The sequence below is a fragment of the Megascapheus bottae genome, chromosome 4 (assembly GCF_031878675.1).
Source record: "Megascapheus bottae isolate mThoBot1 chromosome 4, mThoBot2.hap1, whole genome shotgun sequence".
Classification (NCBI taxonomy): domain Eukaryota; kingdom Metazoa; phylum Chordata; class Mammalia; order Rodentia; family Geomyidae; genus Megascapheus; species Megascapheus bottae.
Genome location: NC_143512.1, coordinates 83,424,836 through 83,452,676, shown reverse-complemented (window position 1 = coordinate 83,452,676; position 27,841 = coordinate 83,424,836). Strand labels below are relative to the sequence as shown.

General features: G+C 47.0%; 1 protein-coding gene across 1 annotated transcript in view; it reads left to right on the top strand.

The window, feature by feature from the left end:
• Positions 1 to 11,149: 11,149 nt before the first annotated feature.
• Adamts16 (ADAM metallopeptidase with thrombospondin type 1 motif 16) overlaps positions 11,150 to 27,841 on the top strand; it is a 94,814-nt gene continuing 78,122 nt past the window's right edge. Inside the window, exons 1-3 of the mRNA XM_090331185.1 lie at positions 11,150 to 11,233; positions 11,345 to 11,444; positions 16,748 to 17,073. Coding sequence (XP_090187311.1) covers positions 11,150 to 11,233; positions 11,345 to 11,444; positions 16,748 to 17,073 — 510 coding nt within the window. The remainder of the gene's footprint in view (positions 11,234 to 11,344; positions 11,445 to 16,747; positions 17,074 to 27,841) is intronic.

Below are 27,841 nucleotides of genomic sequence, written 5' to 3'. Positions count from 1 at the left end.
AAAATACTGTAACAATATGAGATCACCAAGGGACAGCAAAAGAGATGAGAGATAACAGTGCATTAAGGACAACAATCACTCATTATATGGCTTTTGTTTCTATATCCTTTCATTTAGCGTCATACTATATGGCCTTATGTACCTAGCTTTTGCTCTACTGTAAATCTCTGCTAGGAGAGCCCAAGGTTTCTACTGATTATGACAAATGAGGGAAACCATTGAGCCTAAGTTCCTTTGAGTCTGGCTTACTTCATTTAATATGATTTTTTCTAAGTCTTTCCATTTCCTTACAAATGGGGTGGTGTCATTCTTTCTGATGGCAGCATAGAATTCCATTGTGTACAAATACCACAACTTGTTGATCCACTCATCAACTGAGGGACATCTGGGTTGGTTTCATATCTTTGCTATGGTAAATAGTGCTGCAATGAACATTGTTGTGCTAGTGGATTTAGTATGTCCTTGTTTCTGGATGATTGGGTAAATGCCAAGTAATGGAATTGCTGGGTCGTAGGGGAGCTCTATGTTTAGTCTTTTGAGGAACTGCCATATTGCTTTCCATAGTGGTTGAACCAGTGTGCACTCCCACCAACAGTGTAGTAGTGATCCCTCTTGGCCACATCCCCTCCAGCATCTGTTGTTATTAGATTTCTTGATCCTGGCCATTCTAACTGGAGTGAGGTGGAATCAGAGTTGTTTTGATTTGCATTTCTTTTATGGCCAGAGATGTCAACCAGTTCTTCATGTGTCCATGGGCCACTCTTATTTCTTCTTCAGAGAAGACTCTTTAAATCTTTGGCCCATCTTTTAATGGGATGGTTGTTTCTTTGGAGATTAGTTTGGGATTGATTCATTTTTATAGCTGTTGATATATTTTAGATATGAGGCCTTTGTCCATTGTATGGTTACTGAAGATCTTCTCCCACTCTGTAAGCTTTCTAGTTAATGTGCTAGCTATGTCCTTTGCCATACAAAAGCTCTGAAGTTTAATGCAGTCCCACTTAGCCAGACTTTCTTTGATTTGTTGTGTTTCTGGGTCCTTACTAAGAAAGTTTTGACTTGTGCCAAGGAGACCTAGTGTATCTCCTATTCCTTCTTGTAAAGTTTCAGTGTATCTGCTTTTAGCTCCAGAAGACAAATAATTCTTAATGTCAAGGAAAGTGGCTTTCTTTTGACTCTCCACTTATAGAAATGAATCAATTTCTATTTGCTCTATTGAGATTTGCATATGTACATAGCGGACATCCTCTTGAGTGACCAATTTGGAGAAGAGAGAGTGGTACTCTGGATCACCAGTTTTAGCACTTAACTATTACATGAGCTGGTGGCTGAAAACGCCATCCTCTTATCTTCAGCGAGCGACCTATTCCTAAACTCTCCCCATGACACACAGGTCAGTGGTTTATGTTGGGTTCTTCAGGAATCAACCCTCAAGGCAAGAATTCAAGTGCACAGAGTTTGTTTTTCTCTCAGAGGAAATAGTAACAAGAATGGAAGAGAAAAACCAAGGCTATGAAAGGGAGGAGTTTGTCAGCACAATACCAGCTGGGTGAGTATGAGACGGAGAGGGGACCCCCTAGCCCCACAGCACACCCCCAGAAAAGGTAGGCTGAGACAGTCCCTTACAAACTCCTCGGTTACTGGTTGGAGTGTGATTCCCAGCATGTCTGTCTCCTAGATGCCCTGGCAGGATGGGGTGGGGAGAGCCCCCTGGTGAAGGAAAAGTCTGTGGGGACTTGACCTGTTGCCTTGGGGCCTGGTGAGGCAGAACATCGTAGAAGACCTGCACGGGAGGAGCAGCTCTTATCATGGCAACCAAAAAGCAAATAGAGACAGAAAGGCTGTATAGGCCACAAGCCCCTTCTGAGGGTGCACAACCCCCCAATGACCTCACTTCCTTCCACCAAGTCCACCTCTTAGGTTCCTGACAGGCCCTCAGATTAGAGGCCCAGATCAGCAGAGGCGCCTTTGGGGAACACACAAGACCCAAACAGTAATACCTGTGATGCCTGCTGAGACTGGGCAAATACATAGATTAGATATTAATACAAGACTGCAAGGAGAAGGACCCTGTGGCACCCAGATTTTCTTCTGATTGCGTAGAAGACTGTAAGGAGGAAGATCCTGTGGCACATACAGTTTCTTCTGGTTGGATAGTTGGGCACAGAATATGCCTTTAGTTTACAGGTATGAATGTGAATTTGAATGATTACAAAGTTTGTTTAGGGTCATTTAGGGGTGCAGAGATCTGGTCTTGGTGGCGCTGGTGCTGAGGCAAGATGATTTTTAGGAGACAAACACAGGGTCAAGACTCAGGGAACCATAAGACTGGGAAATTCGCCCCAGCTTCGCTTCCAATTCGGCTTCCAATTAGTCCCTGAGGCTGCCTGCGCCCAGTGGGAGGCTGGAGGATAATGGAATGCTTGTACAATATGTGTTAATCTAATGATCTATCTCAGTTTAACAACTTCAAAGCGGCACAACACAAGACCTTCATTAGTGCTTACATGTGAGGCACACAGCTGGCCAGACCCTTTTCATACTAAATCCTGACCAAAAGAGAAAAAATAAATCAGGGAGTTTGGAAACTGCTGGCGTCTGTTCTGGCTTGGACTGTGATATACAGAAATATCTTCAAATGTTCCTGTTTGGGCATATTATTCCAGACATGGCCATAGGACAGGATTTCAGTGGAATTGCCTGTGCCTTATAACTCACACAGTGAGCTTACTATAAGAGCTTCTGCTCAGGTGAACTGCAGGGGATGTTTCGGGGTCCTTACACTCATCACTGTGACACCCCTGTCCTAATCACCCAGATCCAGATTGCAGAGAACCAAGGACAGGCCCGGCACCCCCAGAGCTGGCTGAAAGGATTAACACTGTCCAGCCCCGAATCTTGTTCTCTTTCTTGGCCTGCTACTTTCTAGAAAGACCCCCATTCATGAGTCCCTCTCTCCCCTCGTCTCCTGAGAATCGGTGGAGTTTCCCTACATGGTCTTCCATTGTGTGCTGTGCTGCCGCTCCTACACATGTCAGGGATAACTGGCTTTCCAGTGATGCTGTTCTTTAATGTTGATCTCACCCTACCTGAACAACAATCACAAGGCTCAGCTTTAATCAGGGAGAGAGTGATGACACCTAATTGGAGAGATCATGTCAACAACTGAGACTTCTTGAAGAAGCCAGGTTTTCAGAACTGGGTTTCTGAGTTTGCCTGGAATTTCCCAACCATCAAGTTCCCTCGGTCCACGTTAGTGCTCATGGGTTGCACAACAGAATGTCACACAGAGACTAACTCAACTAGCAGAAGTACTTTCTATGGTGGAGCTGGAAGCCCCAGACCAAGCCCCCCTGAGGGGTCTGTGTCTGTGTCTGGTAAGGGCATTTTGGTGAATTGCCATTCACTAAAGCAGTGGATGACTACAGTGCCTCTTTCTCAGTGTCACCCATTCTCACCCACTCCTCCCACCCCACCCCTTCCATTCTCACCACCCCTCCCACCTCAGCCCTTCCACACTTACCTTCGTTTCAAGTGATGTACTGATGGTTTTCAATTTCACCAGGCAGTTTATGTGTACAGCGCATCTTGATCGGTGTCAGCATTTTGACCCCCTCAACCCCATTCTCCCCTTCCCTGGTATTTCTCAATTCTGTGGTGTACACAGTGGATTCTTGCCTGCATTCTCCCTCTTTCCCCCTTCATCCTTTCACCCTTCTCCTTTGCCCCACCCTACCCTCTTGCAAGTACCCATTTCCTGGTACCCACTTCTTTAGGCTTCAACTTGTCCTCTTTAAAGAATTGTACTCTTTGTGCTCTCCATAGAGGATATTAAACTTCTGTTAATTCACTTGTGCTCCTTCCTTGCCACCTACTGTGTTTCCTTCTAGATTTAGAGGCACATTCTAGCTACCACAAACGAGGCAAACCATGCAGCATACGTTTCCCTGAGTCTGGCTTACTTCACTTACTTTAAGTCAACATGTCTTTTAAACCAAAGAAAAGAACATTCTAGGAAAACTGACTTAAGGACTCCCCAAGAAAGCAAAGGAGCACAGAATGTCATTATCATCACTACTGTTCTTATCACTTACAGCAGGAGATCTCTCTTTAACTGTCTACGGGTTCACAGCCACACGTGTCCATGTGAAAGGAACCCTGTAGTCTTGAGTCTACAAGCGTGCAGAGCCCTGGCTCCATCTGCCTGTCAATCACTAACCACCCAACCCACCTGCCATTGCTCAGCTAGTCCGTGCTTAGCAGATTTAAAACAGCGATTCCCCAAATACTAGGTGTGTGTGGGGGGGGGGGGTGATGTGCATTTATTTATTCTCTGTACTTGAATTCTACTTATGTCATCCCTTTCCCTAACTGATGTCAATAACAAAAGAAAACAAGACCAATAACTAATTCTAGGCCTGCACTGTAAGATCATTAGTTAGTTAAATGGTCTACCATTTTTCCATATGTTTACTGTATTTTTAAGTAGCAGGCAACACTTGTCATTTAAATTCAACATCCTTCAATGGATTTTGTTCACTTACAGATGTAACGTATTGCAATATTGTTCAACTTCTAACAGTCTCTTCCCCTACCCTCTTTCAGCCCCACAATTAAAAATATGTTCTGAAATATATGTTATGAACACATACAAACTCATGTGTTTGTGTGCTTTTGTATCTACGTATTTATCTTTGAGCCTCTCTATAGAAACAGCCTAGATACCTCACAACTGGTAAATAAATTAGAAAATATGGTGCATTAACACAGTGGAGACCATAAAGAAGAACAGAATTACGTTGTTGCAGAAAGATGGCAGTTAAGTAAAGTAAGCCAGGTTCACAGGGACAAAGAGAATGTGTTTTCACTCATATGTGAATATGCAATTTTTGAAAGTCCAAACTAATTATTAAGTTAGTGTGTCTGGCCCTGATAAGACGGTTCTATTATACATTTTCATGAAACAGTATTTTTTTTAAAAAAACATAACTTACACTTATATTTTTACTTATTTTTCACTATTATGTATTCAGTTCATTTACAAATTCCAAAGTTGTATTACAGGTCCTTAGCAAGTTCGGACATTTCCTTCTAGATTTGACATGTTTCTGAATGTACTAGCCAAACTTACTACTTCTTTTGCGAGCATGGGTAAGAAAGAAGATAGAGAATCTAAGACACTTTTATCTTGGTGAGGAAAATGGGCTGGGAATTCAAACTTCTCACAAGTAGTTGCGACTCAGTTGTCAGAAGTCATGAGAGCTTTTGTATTCCAGTGATATATAGACAGCTTTGTTCACCAAAGAAACACAAATATAGAGATTAGAAATAGTCTGGCCTTTGTCTGTAAAGTAGTACCATCTGGTTATTAATTTGGAATTTCATCATTTGAGAGGTTTTGTTCACCATTTGAGGTGAATTTAAGACAAATGTCTTCTTTTCTTGGAAACAATGAGACAGTTGGATTTCACTGCTCAGCGGTGGCGGCTTAGCACTCACCAGCTGTCTACACCATGGATTCACCTTATGGATTCACCCTGCCCGTCCATCCCGAGGCACTGAGCAAAGCACTGCAGTCCAGCACCAGTGGTGCGTGACCACACTGGTGATAGGCCTCTTCTCTGAGCCCTATCAGACTTTTCAAGAAGCCTTTGAAGATGGGGAGCATGGGTTCTCGTGTCCCTGGATCTCTGTAGTCTGAAGGGCAGCTCTCCACGTGTTCTCGGTATCTCCAATGAGCTGTGTGTGCAAGGGACTAGCCGTGCTGCAGCGTTTGGTCTTGGCAGCTGCAATGTTAGGCCGTGTTCAGAAGCGAGCTTTCCTCCAGGAAGATCCTTCTAATGGATTCCCCTGAAATCAACAGGATTTGGAGGCAAGGATTAGAGCAAAGGAAGTGAGCATGTTCGTGAGAGTCATGTATAACTTGGCCAATCATGTTCCCGTTCATTTAGTTTCTTTTTAAGTGACATGTAATGGTTTTCATTAACATAGATCACATTGTATTCACACTGCTTCAAATTCAGACTACATTTTTCACGGCCTAACCAATGAGTCCTTGGCGAATATTGACCTAAGCCCACTATGCATTCTGCTTTCCTCCTGTTCCATCTGCACCTGGGAAAAGGAAGATGTCTGGAGGTTTAGGATGGTTTCCAGGGTCATAACTTAACCTTTGTTTCACTGTACTTAGATACAAATAATTCCACTTACTATAAATTGAAAGATTAAATTTAATAGTTGAGCGGTGCTTAGCATCGATGTACATTTTGAGTTTATTATTGTTTTAGTTTTAAAACAAAATCTTGCAATAAACTCACTACTCAATTGCACACAATTGGTTTAATAGTAGTTTATACATTTCCTGCTCTCACCTAAGCTTTCTGTCTTTCATTATTCTGTTATTGGCTTGATTTACCCCGTCAAAGTCTTTTACTTTTTACTTCACATAGATTCTGCTCATTTTCACTGTTAGAAGTTACTTTTTGACTTTTCGAAGGATCTCAGCCAATTTCTGTGACCCTCAATGACATAAATTCAGCAGTTTGTATAGCTTATCTCATTTGTAATACAGAATTTTTTTTCAGAATTTGCCTTCACCTTTTGCTCTCTTCCCCTTTGATCCTTAAAACTGTTTTGGAAAATATGAACCATATTATTTTTATTAACCTTACTTAGTTACTCATGTATAGGAGCATTTATTCCCTCAGTGTTTGCCCTCATGATTTCAGAGTTTCAGCAGTTTATCTACACTCCCAGATTATCTATTTTAATGCTAAACATGATTTGTTTAATATATTCCCCCAACAATGGATACACTAATATATAAACCTTTCCAATGCTAGGAGGAAAAAAAAACAAAAGAAGTGAGCACAAGGTTTAAAAGAGTTCATGATGTTCTGGACAAAATTAATAGCAAAATGCGCACACAGCCAGACACATCCTAGAAACACAAGGTCAAAGGCATGCAGAAATCTTAGGACCCAGTAGGATGAGCAAAATGGCTTGCCAAAAATACAAGAAAGCCTAACTGGCCCCCAGACTTCTCACCAAAGTAAATACCGGATCCGACATTTCTGAGAGACGAGTGCCATGGCTTGTCAATTTTATTCACAGTTGGAGTTGACTTTTTGGTAAAGCGGGGAGCAGAAATTATTCACCCCATGTTCGGTTTTTATGGTGACTGCCCCCAGGACAGTGGAATCTGTGCTTTGCTTCCCCTTCTGGACCTTTCCCTCCATTATTTATGATCAGAGAGGGAGGTAGGCAGGCACAATTGGAGAGACGTTAAAGAAAGGAGTGCCCAGAGTCGCTGGGCATCGGTGGCTCACAACTGTAATCCTAGCTACCTAGGAGACTGAGCTCTGAGGACCTTGGTTCAAAGCCAGTCTGAGCCTGGAAGTCTGTGAGACTCTTATCTCCACTTACCCACCAGAAAACCGGAAGTGGCACTGTGGCTCGAAGTAAGAGAGCAGTAGCCTTGAGCTGAAGATCTCAGAGACAGCACCCAGGCCCAAAGTTCAAGCCTCATGGCCGACAAATAAATTAATTAATTAAAGAAGTACACAAAGAAGATGGGAGAATTAGATCCATGGCCCTGACAACAGTTGGATTCTGGCTTCAAAATAGGGTACATAGGAGAGCCTTTCCTTTCTAAGCATAGGGATGGAGCTTTCCTCCTCCTCCTCCTCCTCCTCCTCATCATCATCATCATCATCATCATCATCATCATTATCATAAATAAGTATGAGATTCAAATAGAGGTGAAACTCAGGAAGAATTATTTACACACTCAAAAATGAATCATGATTCTCAGATCTCAGCCACCTGAGAAGCTACAGTTACAGGCATGAGCCACCCCAAAAATAGTGTTTAATGGAAGTTAATATGGGAAACAAAAGAGGGGAAAGATCAAAGTCCCTGAGGCAGGGGGGCCACAGGACACCGGATCCTTGAGCCACTGTAGTGTTCTCACAGTGTCTTCCCACCCCTCCACTCCCAGTTGACCATCTCAGTTCTCTGTCTCAGTCTGGGTGCTATGGGATGTCCCAGGAGCTAGTCTAAATGCAAACGGGCAGGCAGGCAGGCAGGACCCCTCGCCCCTCGCCTGAGGACCGCAGGTGTCAGGGCACAGCAGGACTCAAGGTGACCCTGACACATCTATGAAGTATCAGCACTGCTGGCTCCATTCCTTTGCTTAGAAAGGGAAGGCTCTCATATGTACCCTATTTTGAAGCCAGGACCCAACTCTTGTCCGGGCCTTGGATCCAATTCTTCCATCTTCTTTTCCCTGAGAAGAGGAAAGTCTCTATGAGAAGGAATGCAGCCTCTGGGATGGGCCCAATGACACACTTGTCCTCAGTCCTGGCACTCTCACTCACCCCTGGGGTACAAGAAGAACTTTTCTGGTGTGGCCAGTGGACCCAGTGTGTGTGGCCCTGTAGTACTGATGTGCGGAGAGGCCCACGTTCCCTGGGGACTTGTTCGGGGGATCTGAGCAGACACGGCTGGGGCTAGGGCTTGTCAGCTGCTCTAGAGTATGGTGCTCCGGCATCTTCTGACTTCCGGTTACCCTTGCTCAGCCATCACAGTGGGCAACGCATTGCGTGAAATCCCTACAACCCAGGGCCCCTCATTTCCACTCAGATTGAGAAGTCAAGATTCTTGGGTGAAAATGGGCTTGCTCTGCTTGTTTTTATGGAACTTCTCTGCACTTTAAGTCTGTAAACCACCCTTTGGTGGGAGGACCTGAAGGGCTGGACTAGGATAAGGGTCAGAAGCCTACTCCAGCTTGACGCTGCCTGCCACAGGGTAAGGGAAGCCAGATGGGGCCAGGTGCTGTCAGCTGGCTTTCTTCCACCTCACTGGGGCCTGGTTTCCCAGCTGCACTCCACAGGAGGAGAAGGGACAGTCAGGCTGGGAAGTCACTTAGCAATATTGGTTTGGGGCCGATGGAATTGTGACAAATCTTCCAGTCACATGCAGTTTTGGCAAAAGGAAATCCTGGCAGTCACCCTGGTTTGGGGTGGAGCTCAACCCGCACCCATTCAGAGCCATCTAGGGAGGAGCGGGTGGCTAGGGGTCGACCCCATACATTCGCCCCACTCAGAAAGCATAGGCTACCACGGAACCACTGGAACCAGTAGCTAGCTCCCACATGCTGTGTGGGGCAGAGAATTGATTCTCGCCTTTTCCCATTTCTTCCAACTTTAACCCCACTGTACTAAAAGAAAAAGAAATCTTGCCTAAACTTTAAAATAATAATTTTCCTAAACGTTGACCACAAAGGTTAGAGTTCTAAGATCTTCAAAGAACATTCAAGTGAGCTGTCCATTTGAATCCTTGCGTTTACCTTCAGAACTCCTTTTGTGGAGCTTTTTACTAATGGAGAAACTTTCCAAATCTGGGTTTCTGTCTTCTCTTTCCAAATTAGACCTGAGCCACACACCACATTCTGACTGCCAGGGCCAGGCGTCCCGAGAAGTAAGGGAGAGCTTTCACTCAACCTGGTTCCTCCGTGCTTCTCCCCATACATCCCTGTGCGGGATGAAGCCTGAGGTCTGGGCATAAAGGAAATGGAAAAGTCCCATCACCACAGACCCCACTGCTGCCTCCATAACCAGGGAAAGGCACTCATTCAGCCCTCGAAAAGGAAACAAGAGCGTGAATCCTTCCAGGTCAGCCATTCTCCTTCTTCTCTGCCAGCGTGGATTTATAAAAGAAAGCCCAGGACACCTCCACACAAGTCACCTCCACTTGGAAAGTCAGATTCCAATTCCCTTTCCTGATACACTGAAGCCATTCTGTTCTTAAAGACTCCCACTCAGGAAATGAGCAATGTCTTGCAGGTGAGAGGAGACAGTGCTGTCTCTGCCCACGGCTATTCTGGACAGCTCCAGGCTGTCCACCCCAGCCTCAACAGCCTTCCCAGGGGAGGCAGGCATGCAGGGTGCTGTATGTACACTGGCAAGCGCTGGAAGGACAGGGGCAGGAGGTCAAAGGTGTTTTAAGCCGGTTCCCCATTTAGACACTTATATAAAATAGTTTTGGGGGAAAAAATCTTTAAATGAGAGCCAGACAGACAGACAGGATGGAAGTTTGGAAGCAAGGCTTGCCCTGCCCGGGTTGATGCGGGGTCTGCTCCTCCTTCCTGAGCTGCTAGGCACCTGAGGCGCTGACTCAGTGGGACCTGCCCCTGGGGCACACAAGCCAGGACAGGCGCCACTGGATGGAGGGGCCACTGCCCGTCGTGGTACATCAGGCCAGGCCAGGCCATGCGGGACGTGAGGGCTCCGAGGGCCCCGCGGGAGGAGCCTGGGGGGGGGGAGGCCACGCGGAAGGTAAGTGCAGCAGGCTGGACAGGAGCGGCCAGATCACACCCACACGCGTGCAAACACTCACACGTGAGCACGCGCACAGGTCCGGACACCCGTGTCCTCGTGCTGTGCTTGCCCTGAGAATTCTAGGCCGCCAGGAGCCAAGGGCGCAGGTGTCCGCTGGCCCCGTGGTCTGGCGGAGAAGCCGGGTGCGCCTGAGCCACTCAGCCACCACTGGGAACCGCACTCCGGCCAGCCCGGCCAGGTGACACCCGCGGGCGACACCCTGCACCCGGGCGCGGCAGGCGGAGCTCCCCAAAGCCTCACCAGCCCTCGGGAGAAACTCGCTCCAGTGTGAGTCTCCGGGCATGGCACGGGGCTTGGGCGCAGCGGGCGAAGCCTCACGGGTACCCGGGCGCAGGGCGCAGGGCGCAGGCTGCCGCGGGGGTGCCGCGCGGGCCTCCGGCGGGGAAGGTGCCAGGCGGCCGCGGCCCGCCCAGCTTCGTGCCCCGCGCCGCACCCCTGGGTCCTGGGTGCGGAGCCCGCCCAGGCCCACCCGTCATCGCCAGCTCTTCTCCCCTCCTACCTGTTTTCCCTGCCCGCCCCCTTCGCTCTCTCCCCTCCGCCCCTGCCCGCCCTGTTTCTGTCCCCCCCCGTCCGCCCCCACCGCCCCCCGCCACTCCGCCCCCCGCGCCGCACCGATCCACAGTAATAACCGCTCTCGGCGCGGTGGCGGAGCCACTGTGGGAACCCCGGGGCTCCAGCCCCGGCCCGGCCCCTCCAAGGCCCACTGACTCCCGCGGGGCGCCCTGGGTGAGGCCCCGGGAAACTCAGCCATGAGCGCAGCGATGACCTCGGAGCGCGGCCCCCGGGGCAGCCTGGCGCTGCAGGCACTGCTGCTAGCAGGGGTCCTGCTGCAGGTGAGCCCGCCGCGCCCCCCGCGCCCCTCCGCCGCCGTCCCCCTGCCCCTTCCCGCGTCCCCGCAGCCCCTCCCGCCACCTCACGCCCCCGTGCGGGCCGTGTTCCCGCAGGCACCTGCGTGCGCCCTGGGACCCGCAGCGACCACGGCCGGGAGCGCCGGCGCCCCGAGGCCCCCTGCGGTGGAGCGGCCTGGCGGAATGGAGAGCGGCGGTGAGTCGGGGTGGGTGTGCGGGCTGCGGGCGCGCTCCCCGCGGGGCGGCTCCGGGGCTCGCGGCTGGGGGCCCGCGGCGGCGCGCGCTCCCAGCGCCCTTCCTCCGCACCTGCGTTCCCGGAGAGGAGCCGCTGCGCCCGATCGGTGCATCGGGCCGAGGGCCGGGAGATGGCACGCGCGCACACGCGCGCACACACACGCGGGGAGAAGCTCGGGGGAGGTGTGCACAGCTCACCATCGCAGTCTTGGAGTCGGTACTTACGAAGCGCATCACCCCTCCGCTGCGCTCCACTTCCACACCGGAGGCTCCCTCTCCCCCGCCTTCCACAGGGCAGCAGCCGGCGGCCCGGCTTCCTAGGCGCCTCCGTCCCGGGACTGCAGCCCCGGCACCGCGCCTGGCTGCCTGGCGCACGGTCCTGGCGCCCCGTCCTGCCTGCAGCGGCCGCGCTCGCCCGGGCCTCCCTCACCCCGCCGGCCCCGCGGGGAGCCGTGGAGTCCCAGGACCAGGCTCCGGGGCGCGCCGGCCGTCAGAGGGCGCGCGAGGGAAGTGGGCGCCTCCAGGACGCGGAGCCCACCCGCGTGTGGACCCGTGGGTTCTTGAGTCTGAGCCTGTCACCGCTCTTGACTTTGGTCGTGTGTACTTCGTAGAAAGATGCCATCTTCATGAAGATAACACGATCTTAATTGGGGGTGCGGGGGGCAGGCGCGCGGCCTAAAGGTGGAGCGCCTGCCCAGCGCGCACGAAGCCCTGGGCTCCAGTCCTCTTACCACAGGCACAGAGAACGCGGGAAGTGCTGCTGTGGCTCGAATGGTGGAGCCCTTGCCTTGAGAAAGCCCGGGGACAGTGCCCAGGCCCCGAGTTCAAGCCCCAGCCAGAACCAGGCGGTGTAGAGGGGGGCAGCTTCCTGGACCCCATGACTGCAGGGTTCCTTCCTTGCCTGGCCGCTGCGAGCCCGTGGCTGCGAACTGTTTTCTCTACCTGTCGTCCCAGCCACTTGCTCCGACTTGAAGTGGGAGGGAAGTTCTAGCTCAGTGGACACACGCCCCACCTCCCCCTGGCAATTCTAAAGTCTACAAGGGGAGTCCGGAGAAAGGGGTCCTGGCAGACCCAAGCTGTGTGTGACACTGCCTGCTAGGTCTGGAGGCTGGGGACTGGCACGCCCTCCCGGTGGCCTTTGGGCGGCTCTTGTCAGCTTGCTGCGGCACCTCTGGCACACGCTCGTGTGGAAACCGCTCTGTTACTCCATGTATTCTGACCAAAGCAAGACCTCAGATTGCTATTGCACATTTTCTGAGTCTCTTCAGTAACCATGCCTTAGGAAAGGGGACATCATGTATTCCTGAGACAGTACAGCAAAGAGTTCCGATCTATTTTTCAGATATTAATATATAGACTTCCTTCTGGTTTTGCATTGCTTTTATTTATTTATTTATTTATTTGCTGATTTGGGGTCTTGAACTCTGAATCTGGGTTCTGTCCCTGAGCTTCTTTTCCTCAAAGGCTAATGCTCTGCCACTTGAGCCAAGAACCACTTCCAGCCTTTTCTGAGCAGTTGTTGGAGATAAGAGTCTCACAGACTTTCCTGCCCAGGCTGGCTTTGGACCACAGTCCTCAGATCTCAGCCTCCTGAGTAGTTAGGATTTCAGGTATGAGTCACTGGCACGCAGCTAGGACTATTTATTCTTTAGAAAGTAATGGAGGAACTCCATGCTCTCTCTAGAGATTTGTCCATGTGATGGAAATAGTGGTTAGCACAAGTTCAAGGACATAGCACAGGTTATCAGCCTTTGAAATTCCAAAGTAAGTTTGGCATTCAGGGCAAGGTTTCAAAGTTCTTTTTTAGGACACTTTTAAACTGCATATAAAAATGTGTATGTGTTCCCAGTTTATATGTTTCACACACAGACACTTACACATCTTGGGTGACTGGCAGGCTGAGGGTACCCCGTTTGTACATGTCAGTGTTCCCGTCGACACGACCTCACAGAGCACAGAGCAGGCCAGCAGCTTGAAAGGTCAGTCCTCAGACGCTGGCACCTGTCAGCGACCGGGAGTCTACGTATCACTTAATTGCTCCTCAAACAACATCTTCCCAAATTTGATGCTCCTGACATCAAGCGGTTGAGGTACTGAGTTTGGCCGCCACCCACCATCTCTGATTTTTTTTTTTGCTCTTCCTGGGGCTTAAACTCAGGGCCCGTGCACTCTCCTTGGACTTTCTCAAGGCTAGAGCTCTACCACTTGACCCACAGCACCATTTCTGGCTTTTTTTCTATGTATGTGGTACTGAGGAATCGAACCCCGGTGTTCATGCATGCTAGGCAAGCACGCTACCACTAGGCTAAAATCCTGGCCCACTTTCAGCTTTTTTCAGAATCAAATCCAGGGCTTTGGGCATGCTAGGCAAGCACTCTGCCACTAGGCCACATTCCCAGTCCCCATCTCTAAATTTTTAAGAAATGATTTCTTAAAAAAAAGCATTGACAGGGGCTCGGTCTTATTCAAGCCTTCCCAAGCAGCAAAAGTTACTAACCTTTTTTTCTTTGCACCTTCCTTCCTTTCTCCCCCTCCCTCCCTCCCTTCCTCTTTCTCTTTCTCTTTCCTTTCTTTTTTGAAATCACAACCATTGATTTCCGAGATTATTTGAAACATAAGCACAAAACCAGGCTAATTACTTCATTTGACTGTGGTGGGCCTTTGGCTTCTCCGCAGATAAGGAGTGGGATGGGGGTGGGTGGTCTGTGCTCTGCTCATGTCATGCATTTCGTCCTTCAGCCTTGACCTGTTCATATTCTCGGACACATATTGGGTCCTCAGGAGGGATTTCTGAAAACATGAGGTTTCTAGCCCTTGTCGGTGGCGACATATAGCACTGGTGGGATAGCAGGCCTGGAATCTTCCCCCAGTGACCAAGAGCACCCGTCTGCCTTTTCTCGTTGTGTTTCCAGACAGTGCCAATGTGGCGGGGAGGGGAGTCTCCCTCAGCCCAGACCCACTGAGGGCAGAGACAGGTCATTTTTCCTGTGGGTCTCCCCTCACTGGCTGTCTGGATGGGACCAGGGGAGGAGTCCAGTGTGGCACACTGCCAGCGCATACCATCTCTTGGGAACTGGTGGTGACCTTCCCAGATGTTTTTTCAGCTGAGTGTTAGAAATTAAAATGCAGTGAGTCCAATTGCATTATAATGTGTAAAGTATCTGAACTCATCAGCTCAGAGTCCGCTGGACTTACCACTCCTGGCATTCTCAAGCTCACTGCCCACAGTTCCAGTGTGGGAGAGGTGCTCTCAGCCACAGACCTTGATGTGGCTCCTCTCCTCTCTTCTCCTGTCCTCTCCTGTCCTCTCCTCCCCGCCCCTCCCCTCCCCTCCCCCCTCATGACCATGTTGCTCACCACTCCAGCATGGTGAGAGGGCTTACACCAGGGAAATGGGCCAGGCCATGTTCTCTAGACAACTTGCTGCCCATTGTTTATTACAACAGCTCACTGTGGGTTTGTATGAAAGTGGTTCATTGGTAGTGATTTTGCGGGATAAACATTATATGCTCCCTTCCCCAAATAAAGAATAAGGACTATTTGTCCTCCAAAATAAAGGTCATGAGAATGTGGCTTATGTCATGGGGAAACAATTTGCTTTGTAAAGATAGTAATCCCTTTTTATATGCAATAAATTTCACTAATTCGCCACAGTTTGAAACAAGTCCCTGAGAAGCTCCCATTGCTCTGCCTTGAGAGCCAGTAGTGAGAGGCTGGCACAGCATGGAGAAATCACCCCTGATGTGTGAGAGATACGGGGTACCACAGAGCAGCCCAGAAAGCAGGAGGAGAGGGGCAGACGAAGCCTTCCTATGAGGAGCACACTTTGGAGAAGAAAGGCAGGGTAGATGGTATGTGCTGGCCATTTCTTCCTGGTGGGCCACACAGAGGTGCGACTGGCCCCTCCCACCCGCCACAGAAGTTTACTCTGTCTTCTGTCACAGGGTAAAATTTAACCACATGTGTCACACTTCCTCCTGTTCCCAAGCAGCATTAGGGTCTTCCATCCTTCCAGAGCTAAGCCCCTATTGGATGCAGCCTTGGGTAGATGTCAGTTGACTGTCAGAGCCTGCTGCCTCAGTTTCCACATGCTTCTGCCCAGACCCGCTCAGCATGCAAAGGCTTTCCAGTCACAGCTGCACGGAATGTCCACACGTGGCTCTGACAGCCCTTTGGTGTACATCCAAGCTTCTGGAAGCGGCAGAGGGCGCACCTCTGGAGGCCCAGAGCCTCCATGTGCTCGCTGGTCCTGCCCTCTGACCCCTGCCTGCTATCTAGCCCTGCCTCAGACCCCTTCCTGCTCTGTAGTCATGTCCTCTGCACCCTTCCTGCTCCATGTCGTTCCCACCGACCCCATATTCATGTCTCCCCAACCTCTGCTTGCTCCAGGGAATGTGTGCCTGGCCTCCAAGACCTCTGTGCTCCCCAGGCCCTTCTGGGCAATGCTTTGGCACCCTATCCTGCTTCTCTACTTCTCCCAAACCTAAACCAGAGCCTTCACTGACCTCCTGGGCGCCTTCTGTCCTATTCCTTTGTCTCCACACCACTCCTGATCAGGACAGGACAGGCTTGTGGACACAAGTGTTCCCCACGAGCTTTAGTTGCAAAGGAAACCATTTTCACTCCCCCCATAATAACGATGTCTGTCCGTAATATCTTCATTCCATAGTTTCCTGTAAATAAATCCATCTACGGATTTAACAATGAAATAGTTAAACAACAAAGAATGCCTACCACCTTTTTTTCTTTGAAGCTTTTTTCTGAAAAAAATTATAGTAACATCAAGCTATAATTTCTTGCTAGTCCAATAAAGCTGTTTATTAAAAAATAAGAATATGATAGAATGATAATTTCAGAACTATGAAAATAAATATATGTGACGATGACTTCAGGAAATTTTATGATAATCATCAGTGCCAGCTTTGATTTTATTTGGTTGGGAATCACTTTTCTCCTTAGCTTTGATTGGATTTTCTGGACTGGTAACATGGCATTATGGGGACAGCGGCTTACCTTGAGGCTGCCTTGAGGATTTCTCCCTTTTTACTCTGATAATAGTTTTGCCATCCTTTGAATTTCACCATGGGGTGTGCTGCCTTTCCCCACGTCATCTCGTGGTGTGTGGAATGGCAAGTGTATCTCATGGTGTAAGATCCCCTGATCTCGTATCTCCTAGTGTTTGAGTAGCCAGGGTGCCTCGTGGGGTAAGATCCCCTGACTTCAGGACCCTGTAGTGACACAGGCCCTCCCCACTCTCCATTTCAGAATATGACCTGGTGTCTGCTTATGAGGTTGACCACAAGGGAGAGTTCGTGTCCCACGAAATCAGGCACCACCAGCGACGCCGACGAGCGGCAGGCCAGCAGGGACAGAGCAGTCTGCACCTCCGGCTGCTGGGCGCCAGGCACGACTTCCACCTGGACCTGAAGGCTGCCAGCAGCCTGGTGGCTCCTGGACTGCTGGTACAGACCCTGGGCAGGGAGGGTACCCGGTCAGTGCACGCGTTCCCAGCCGAGGACCTCTGCTTCTACCAAGGCTCCTTGCGTTCCCAAAGGAATTCCTCGGTGGCTCTCTCCACCTGCCAAGGTTTGGTGAGTACATGCAGCCATCACCAGGAGTGAGGGGTGGGTGGTGATGGGGGAGGAAGAGGCCAAAAAGAGCTCTCCCTCTAAATACCAGCAGGGTCTTATCTCTTACTGTTCTGTGCATTTCTTTGCTTGGTAAAAAAGTAGGTGGGAAAAATGTCAAGTGATGCTTCAAAAACTGTGCTATGCAGCCGCCCTGGGCCTATGTGGAAGGAGCGTCCACCCTCACCAAGTGCACGCGCCCATTTGCTGTTCTGTAGAAACTGTGGGTGAGCGCTACTGATAGAAAAGCATATTCGAAAACACGTGGCCCAGTCTGAAGGAGTCACTTCATGAGGGAGTCCGGGGAAATGTCCGTGGCTTGGCTGTGTTGATGATTTGTAGAGATTTCTGAGTACTTTCTGTCTTTCACCGTAATGATGGTGACAAGACACAGAGGAAAGCACTCATGCTGGCAAGGCTGGTCTTAGCCGTCTATGCTTCTCACTTTCTGGACACCTGATTCACTCCCTGCGTGAGGCTTAGCTGTGTTCAGTGGACTGCTCAAGGTATTCTACAAGAAGGATTCCACTAGCCATGTTAAGACTGCCTCCATCCTTCAATTCTACTCACAAAGGAAATTCGATGCTTCTTAAAAGATTTCTGTGCTGTAAAGAAAATGTCTTAGAAGCTAGAAGCCAATGAATCGCAGACAATGGTAACTAAAAGACAACTTGGCAGAGTGAAAATATGTGGTCAAAGCACTTCCAGATCTTGAAAATGTTCAGGGTTTAGTCACTAGGTTTCTGGACTCTGAAATTGTACGGTCTGCCTAGCGATGGCTTTCTGCATGATGAGGAGATTTACATCCCCACATCTCAGAAGTTATGTTTGTGTGTAGATGCAGGAGTGGGGATGCTGAGAAGCTGTTAGCCAGTTCTCTAAAATAACTAAACCCATGCATATGCTAACTCCTATAAACTATCTCTAACTGAGCAACAGTGCACTTTTTAAAGGAATTTGATATGAGGTGATCTCATGACTACTTTGATTTCTAAGTGGCTGTGGGGCTTTGCTTTGAGAATGGACACAGCAAGGAGTTGCCCGAGCTAGAGTGGTGGTTACTTGGTCCTCTCACTAAGCATGAAGACATATGGCTGAGGTCGCCCAAGAAAAAATAATAGGCCTTTCCAGTCCCATCACGCAAAAGTTTCAGACTCTCTTCCCTGGGTTTCCTCTACTGTACCTTAAACCGGAAGCACATCTCTTGTGGACAACAGAGAGGTGTGCCAGTCCTGTCCCACCCACTGTGGTGGCCTTGAATTTCTCTGCAGACATTGAACAAGGTGCTTCTCCCATTACCTGGGTGATGCAGACACAGTGGCAGTGCTGAGACTTCAGAGGCAGGGCACTCTGGTGTACCTGAGTCCCATTAATCAAGTTGGCTGGCAGTAGGTCTAGATTTCTTGTCTGTCTGAACTTGATGGAAGTTAACAGCAGAAGATGTTAGTGTAACATTACATGAAAGATGATGAAATGAAAAGGCAGTAAACAGTGGAATCTGACATTATGGTCATGGGAATAGAAATTTGTATGCCTTCCTCCTGACACATCAAGAACATAAACTCCAGCTCCCCTGGCGTTTCCTCCCGAGAGCATCACTGCAAGCATGACCTCGACTAGCCTTGGGAGTGAGAGAACGGGGTGATTTGTCACAAGATCATGCACATCAAATGCATTTGAAAGAGAAGGGACAGGTAAAATGGCCTCTGTCTTAGGCAGACGATAAAAGATAAAAGCATGGAATGGTCTGTTCAAGAAGCTCCTTCCTTGGCCCCACTATCCTTTGGGGCTCAGATTGTGACTGAAGTATTAGGTAGATCTCGCTTCTCAAGTGAGATTTCCTTTTGTTTACTTTTGCTGAAAAGGACCAAATCCAGGGCCTCACCCTGGCTCTTCAGAACTGGCAAGTGTGTTTCCAGGGCGTTACACCCAGCAGCCCTTAGAGACGCATTTTTATAGGGTTTCCAGTTACATTTTATTGACCTGGCTCTCTAATGGGAGTTGGGATTTGGTAGAATTCTTTCTCTGCTCTTGATGTCAAACAAGGACTTGCTACCCAACACACAGATACACGAATATTAGAACATCCCAGTTTTGCAGAAGAAAGACCTAACTGGGGTCATCCAGCAAGAAAGCAGGAAAAATAAGCCGAGGTCTATTTCCCAGATGGGCACATAGAAATAAATCAAACTCTGGGGTCACGCAGTGCTGTTTCCACAATTCCTGCCTGCCTGAAGACATTGTGACCACCGGACATCCACGAGCCCTCTGAGGAAGAAGCTGATGGTTGGTGGATGCTCATCAGGCCTTCCCAGAGGTGTGTGTCCTGTTTCTGTTCAGGAGAAGTTAAAATGTCCTGGAAGGGAGACTGAGCTGTGGTAGCAAAATGTCTTTGCTTGGATGAGCTGGCTTCACCTGCACATGCCCATTCTTGAAAAGTTACTTCCAACCTGTCCTTGAGTGGCTTCTGGAAGTTTTCTCTGAAGATAAGCACTGTGTTATTCATGGAGTTTATGCCTGGCTGTGTCTCGGTATTACTATTCTCACCCATGCGCTTTGGCGGCGTCCAGTAGAGAACAATTGTAGAAGAGATCCTGACTTGTACGAAATACTCCATTTTTCCCTAATCTACAGGAATATATATATATGTATATGAACAGAATATCTGAGATAATTTAATTAGACAACCTGATTTCCAGAGAGATGGTATGGATTTGTTCTCCTCATCCACGGACTTTGAATTTGGATCTTCTTTCCTAATAACCCTCCATTGCTTGTGGCACACTATCAAGTTTGTTGATGGCGTCCATCTATCTGTAATAAATATTCATAAAGAAGAGTGGAAAAGGGGAAATGAGCATGGTACTTTAGGCTTCACACTCTCCGTAACGATGTCCATAATGAATGACCTTCAGAATGGTATATCATGGATCCTTTTGGATCTGGGCCCCGAGGAGGCACTGAGAGAGAGAGAGGCCTCCCTGCAGCTTAGCAATGCGAGAGTGATGTGTTCCATGGCTGCCATGTGGGGCGGAGGACTGGGGAGGGGGGAAGAGGGAGAGCAGGGGAAGGCAGGGCCAAGCAGTTCAAGCCCATGCCCAGTCCTTGTGGTCATCAGGATGTGATTTCCATAAACGGAGACACGGCTAACACTCCCGGGATGGCTGTTAACAGACAGCACATCCGGGGAGAAATGCTTGTGAGAAAATGTTAAGAGATTAACAAATTTAGTGTAGAACGCTGAAGAAAATCTGTAACACGGTTTCTGAATTAGCCAGATATTGCCACCCTGTATCTAGGCTCAAAATACTTCTTATGAACTAAGAAGAATTTTTGATTTTTAGAAACAAGTACCCGTTCCACTTAGGATCCTATCAGATTGACAAATGTGCTTCTGTGGGACCACCTGGCATGCACATGCAAATGCATGGCTTCGTACAGCCTGGACCCATTTTATAACAGCATCTTAAAAATGAAAAGGAAAGGAAAGATACATTGAGTGGTTAAACTGGGGGTAAGGATGATGAAAATAGCAAAAAGAGTGATATTGACTCACTTTGTGCACACACCCAATAATTTGCTCATAGCTCCACAGTCTTATCTCACCTGACCTGATGGTGAGTTATAGATAACTGCTCTCTTCATTTTAAATCATCTTTATTGAGGCATAAGTCATGCCACATTGAATTTTGTAAAATCACAGAGTCATGCACCTATCCCAAAACTCAGCTGGAGATGCTCTCAGCACCTTGAAAACACCTTCTACATTTCTCCAATATCCTAACACAGGAAGCTCTCAGGCATCCATTAATGCATTTTAGCTCTTTAGATGGCATAATCAAGTATTACCTACAAACACACTCCATGGTTATATGTGTATATATATATGTACATGCATATACACACGTATACACAGATATAGATATGTGGTCTTTCATGACTCGTTAGGACACTTAGTATGCATTCAGGCTCATCCATATTGTAGAATGTGTGGCTGATGTTACTTTTTTCTGCCAGATAATAATCCACTGCATAGTTACATCATATATTTAATCCATTCCTTACCCATCCATAGGCATCACTGCTGGCTGTTTTCTGTTACTGTGAATAAGGTCACTACAAACATTGTGGACATGCATTTATATATGGATGTAGCTTTTTATTTCTCTCGAGGACATTACTAGAAATGTACTTACTAGTCTACATGGGATATTTGAGGAATTTCTCAGTTATTTTCTGTAGCAGCTGTGCCATTTGATGGCCACTCCACGGACACACAGAGAGTATCCAGTCTCTTCCCACTCTCGCCAACACATGGCCTTCTTCACCTTTTCCATTTTAGCCACTCTCGAGAGTGTGAAATAGCATCTCACCGTGGCTTTGGCTGTGTGAATAGAGATAGAGATGACGGGTTCTTAGGCAGGATCACTATGCTTTGGTAGACCAGAACACCCACACAGAGCAGCCATTGCGTGATATAGGTGCCCGGGAATGGACAGGAAGGGACTAGAGATGCCAGGAGTCTCCCAGCTGGGAGGGACCACCGGGCTTAGCGAAGCCACCCAGGAGAATGGAGTCCGTCTTGACTGTGTATGCATGGCTGGTGCCACCGCTGAGGGACAAGAGGTGGACATCCACCAGAGGAGCTGTACCGGGCTGGAACGCACGGCTTCAGGGTGGACTGGACAGCATTGTGCTCTTCCACCCTCAGGACATTGTGTTCTCAGGACAGAATATTCGCGGTCATTATGAGGGAGAAGACAGGAGAATTAATTCAATCTGAAATTACTGTGAGCATTTTCTGTGTTGGTTTAAAGTGGTTTTGTTTTATTTTTTCCCCTAGCACTTTGAGTATATCGTACTACAGCTTTCTGGCTTCTGGTGTTTCTAGTAATAACAGTTATTCGGCCCACTAGGGTTTTTAAATCTTTTTTTTACATATATATATATATATATATTTATTCTCGTGATACTTTCAAGAGATTACTGGGTTGTGAGGCAGTTTTCTCCTTAGTTTTGTTCTTTGACTATCTCCAGTATGTGTACAGGGTGAGTATGTGAGTGCTTATTCTTTTAGTTGAATTTTCTGAATGTGTAGTTTAATGTTGAGAAAACATTTAGCCGTTATGACTTCAATTATCTTTTCTCCTCCTTTCTCCCTTGCTCAGCCTTTAATAAACTCAAATCAAGTATCATTCATATGTTGTTAAGTGTACACTTCTCTGAATCAGTGTGCATTTTAAATTATTCTGTTCTTCAGATTGCATATTTATTAACTTATAATCATGCTTAATGACCTTATAGGTAACAATTGAAATATATTATCAAGCCATTGATATTTTACTTTTTCTATGCCAGACCGTTTTGGGTTTTTTTGTACAATTTTGCTTTATTTGTGCTGTTTATTAAATATTGACATTGTGGTCTAACTTCTTTTTTCTTTCATTATATTTAAATTGATTTTTAATGTACTATGAAGTGTATAATATGATGTTTGGATACATAGAATGCCTTTGGATAGCAGAATATCCTGTTCCTCTTTCTCACCACATCTTTCTTTATGGTTTTGTTGGGAAGGAGGGAGAAGAGCACCTAAAATACAGCCTGTTAGTAAATGATCCATACATACTACAGAACCATTAATGGTAATCAGCATGATTCCTGTAGTTATCCCGATTTATTTATCTTGTAGCTTGGGTTCTTCACCTCACTCTGACCTACTTAGCCCTCACTGTCTTGGGGTTCTGTGCTCTAACTCCGTTTGCATGGAGTTCCCTGTAAGATTCCACGTGTAAGAGAGGCCATGCAGTATTTCTCAGGGTCGATTTCCATAAGAACAGTGTTCTCACTGGCATGTTGTAAATGTGAATTTCTCCTCACAACCAATGGCCTTGGGCATGAACTTTTCTACTTTCTGTTCCACTTAAAGGCATCCATGATAGTTGAGTCCTTTGTTCCTACAACCGGTTTCCAGGGAGAAGGTTTTCACATTGAACTGTAGCGGGGGCTTCCAGAATGATCTCTTTCTCTCCCTATAATACAGGCTTTTCATCCTCAAGGTTTTGTTCCATACGAACCATTTTTTTGCAATGAGTGATCATATTTCAGATTCACATGCAGGAAGTAACAATGGCATTTCTCAACCTCTGTTTTGGGATGTTCATTCATAAATATGAAATTATTTTTCAGTACAGTCCATATGACTTCTTGTATGGTGAATGATAAACACTTTAACTTTTCAGTATAGTTTATAGAAAAATGGCATAATCGTTAGCACTTTTGATGAAGCTATTTGTGGAAACTCTATTACTCAATACTTCCAAATGATGTTTGCTTACAAGGGGAAAATGAGGGAAGAAAGTGACACTGATGGAGATGCACGACACTCAGATTGGACATGAGAATTAAAACCACTTTGTAAAACTACTTAAAGACAATAAAACACAACAAAATAGTATGTTTTTCTGCCACATATGGTAAGAATAGATTTTACTAAAAGATTTCCGGTTTTCATAAACATTTTTGCTAAGTCAATGAATATCATTTGTTTACTGCTGTTGAGATAAAGTTTACATGAGATTCAGCACCTCTTAAATAAAGTATATTGGTTATTCAAATAGGAATGCATAAGACATTACTTTTTAAAATCAGATGATCCTCTTATTTTCGAAGATATAAAAACATTGATAAGTATGGCGATTTTTCATTCTGCTTAAGAGTTCTCCTACTTGGTTGAAAATTTGTTCGGGGAACTGATTTGAATTGTACTGAGTTTATTTCCAAACCCACTCTCCAGGGATTCCCTGGAAATTGCAGTCAGTGAGAGATTCTTCTAAAGCACCCAATAAATCCTAGAAAGCTTCCTGAAATACTGCCAGATTTTCAACTGACTTTGCAAAATGTTTTTGAGCCAGAAAAATAAAGCAATATTAACAAAGTAAAAAATCAGCATTGAGAATGGCAAGAAGAGAGAGCAGAGCATTGTGAGGAGGCTTCACTCTCTGAGGGCCTCAGGTGCCAATGTGGTGTGAGACGGAGGCCTTTTCCGAAGGCTGGCTGTGGTTAGGAGATGTGTAAGTCAGTTGTGGGGAACTAACTGGTGATGGTAAGAGATAATTGCACACACTTCTGTTAATTACTTGGGAATAAATATACTCAAAGTTTTTAGCTGATATCAACATATCCATATTATCCTCAGAAGTCAATCCAACTATGGTTTTATGAGATGAGCATTTATGATTGAAGCGATTGTAGCTTTTCCAATTAGTTTAACATTAATCACAAACAACAGTGGGTGATTAGACATGCTGAGCTGCAAAATGTGTCGAGGTTTTATTCTACTTGAAGCCTAAAGGTGTGAAACCAGGTTTAGTTTCAACAACTATCAGATGAAAGTCTTCCAACTTCAGTCTAGCAGGGTTTTCCCTGACATGCACTGTGTGATGATACTTTGCACTGTAAGCGAAAGCCAACTGAAAGGGTTTAAATGTTGGAATATGTGCAGAGGTTATGAAAATAAAGCATCTCTGTGGCTAGACGGTGCAGGTGAGTGCATAGAAGGCAGGCCTTCCTTCTCATCAGCATAGATGCCCTGACACCCCTGTGCAGCGGGAGGTGCTGTCCCCAAGTCCAGAAGTCCTATGCGCTGTCGCCAGGCCAGTCTTAGTAGCTCTAGGGTCCTACTGAATGGCGTTCATGCCCAAACTCAGCGTGGCCAGGAATCTCTTCAACACCAGGCACTATATGCAGAGAAAAGGACCCCCTGAGAGGAGAGCGTGCTATCTGCAGGAGTGACTCTGGGGAGTGATTCCTATCTCAGACTGTCTGGAGGACGAGGGTGCTGTGTGTGTGCACATATGTACACGTGTGTGTGCGTGTGTCTGCCTGGGAGAGGCGCTGCCCCACTCCTCACACTGCCATTTTGGAATCAGCCTCCTCCAGGTGTGGTTATGAGCATGTTTTAGGTAATGGCCAAAGACAATAGTGTATCTCTTTTCTATGTGATTTATTCAGGTAATTGCCCACTTTGCGAGTATTCTCCAGCTCGTGATTGAAAGAATGGGAGATGGCTATGGGGAATGGGACTGTGGAGCCCGGAGCAGGCGTGGTATGCTGGGTGGTCAGCTGCTGCCATTAGAACAAAGCGCCACTGCCACATCTAGTCCTAACGGGAGGACCCTAGTGGAAAGAAGAAAATGCAGAGGCAGACGGGAAGTAAGAGGAAATAGGGCAGGAAGGAGTGACTCCTTCCCTCTCTGGGTCAGATCTTGCCTGCCACCTCCTGTGCAGGCTGATGGGGAGGGGACTAGAAAGCAGGTGAAAAGCAGAAACGGATCTGCAAGATCGATACCGGGTCATAAAGCATGATTGAGATGAGCTGTCTGGAATTCTGAGTTTGGAGAGATTTTCTTGCTGATGGTGGTGTTTTAGTGATCACGCCACCGAGCTACCTCCTATGTAGAGTAGAGCAGGTGTGTCCGAACTTTCCTTGCTGTATTTCTGTTTCACAAACTTGCCATTGTTCCTGGTACATAGCAAGGACCTCAGGAAGAGTCCCCCTGGCAGGCTGCTCTCATACTCCTCCATTCCTTTGATGGAAAGCCATCCTCCTACATCATTTTCTTAGAAGGAGTGCGGCTTCCTCAGTAGGCCTGCAAGTTTTCTTGTTGTCTTTGTTTTTTGACCACATATAGGGATAAAGTGGTACTCCGGGACTTGAATGCACAAATTGTGTGTGTGTGTGTGTGTGTGTGTGTGTGTGTGTGTGTGTGTTTACTCTGTCAGTGTGGCCAGAGGCTCCATTGTTATTTCTACAGCAGAATTTAGGACTTCTAATTATCTCCTGGTCCAGTGCCAGACTCAATCACAATGAGTGGAGGTGCTTGGCAGAGCCCAGCCCCCAGCCCCGCAGGCAGAGCTGTTCTCAGTGCCCATCCATGGCTCTGCTATTAAGTGCTGCGAGCCAGAAGGGAACTCAAAACTATCGGTCGCGTTCATTTTTCTATTGAGACCTTGGTGTTTGTAGTCTTGCAGTTTGCTTTTTGAATTTGATTCCATTGTATAATACCTATCATCCTTTGCCACTTTTTGCAAATAATTTTTACTATTCATGTGTTTGTTTTAAATGTTTTAAGGAAAGATGGCATTTGTTTTTAAAGGATTATTTTTTTTGCCACTCCTGGGCTTGAACTCAGGGCCTGAGCACTGTCCCTGTATTTTCTCAAGGCTAGAGCTCTACCACTTGAGCCACAGCATCACTTCTGGCTTTTTGCTACGTATGTGGTACCGAGGAATTGAACCCAGGTCTTCGTGCATGCTAGGCAAGCACTCTAGCACTAGGCCAAACTCCCAGCCCCTAGGATTATTTTTTTAACCACAACATTTTAAGTCAGTAGCAATTAGGTACTATGTTTTTATTTTATCTTATATAATTTTGGAATATTCTAAGTGAAAAAAATATTTTAAACTCAAAGATGTAGTTTGAATTTATACTTTTACCTCAATAATCAATGTACCATAGGCATAATAGTATAATAGGTACAATAAGCTATAATAAGGCATCATCACCCAGCTCATAACAGTAATCCTAGCTGCTCAGGAGGCTGAGAGACAAAAATCAAGATTCAAAGCCAGCCCAGGCAGAAAAGTCTGTGAGACTCTTATCTCTAATAAACTACTCAGAAAAAGCCAGAAATGGCACTGTGGCTCAAGTGGTAGAGGGCTAGCCTTGAGCACAAAGAAGCTCAGGGCCGAGTTCAAGCCCCAAAATCAGCCCCCCCCCAAAAAAAGAATAAATAAATTAAATAAAATCCAAGAAGGCATGGCAATCATTATATAAAATCTGAACAAAGTTGAAACAAAGAGTCACCTCCACTGTGGCAGAATTTAAAATGCCATGCAGTTTACGTGGGATGATAAAATAGTTGGTCACCTGGAGCTTAAGGTGACATTGAGATTCTGTGCAATTCCACTAGGTTGTGACATGGTATTTGCAATTAGTCCAATTTTCTCTCTCTGCATTGTTTCTTGTCTGCCCTTAAGACAGTAGGAATGTGGAACAAAATATGTAAAGTTGGAGTTTAAGAAAGGAGTAAATGATTTTATTCTAAAAATATTTATTTATAAATAAATAATTTATCTTAGTCAATAAAAAGGTTGACCTCCAAACCACAGAAGGACTTAAGAAGTTTATAATGTCTATAATTTAAGGACTGTTGAGATTCTTCTGAGAAAAAAAATGAACTGGACCCGCTGAGCTCTGGGCAAGTGAAGGACGAGAGCTTGTTGGAGGGGCCTTGAGGCAGGAAGCAGAGCCCACCTCTGGAGATACCTAGGTCTCCCTCACGGCTCATGCCTCTCAGCAGCCATGGGCTCACCACGCTGGGCTTTCGTTTTGAGAATTCATGATTAACCTGGGCCTTGGCGTGTTGCCTGAGGAGTGAGCTAGACTGTGTGTGTGAAAGCCTATGACAAGAGGTTCCTTGCACAGTAGGAGATGTGCGTTGGCTCTCACTCACCCATTTCTAAACTCTACAATGCAGATAAGACCTAAATGGAAAGTCAGCGCATACTTTGTCCCACACATGGGTTTGGCATGAAGACCAGAGAGGTGACATTTTCCTGACCTTCAGAAAAGGCCCACGGATGAGACAGGAATAGGATTAGAATCTATTTTATGTGCACCAGGCGCATTGGAGGGATTTATTGGAGGGAAATAGGATGTTAGTCAGGC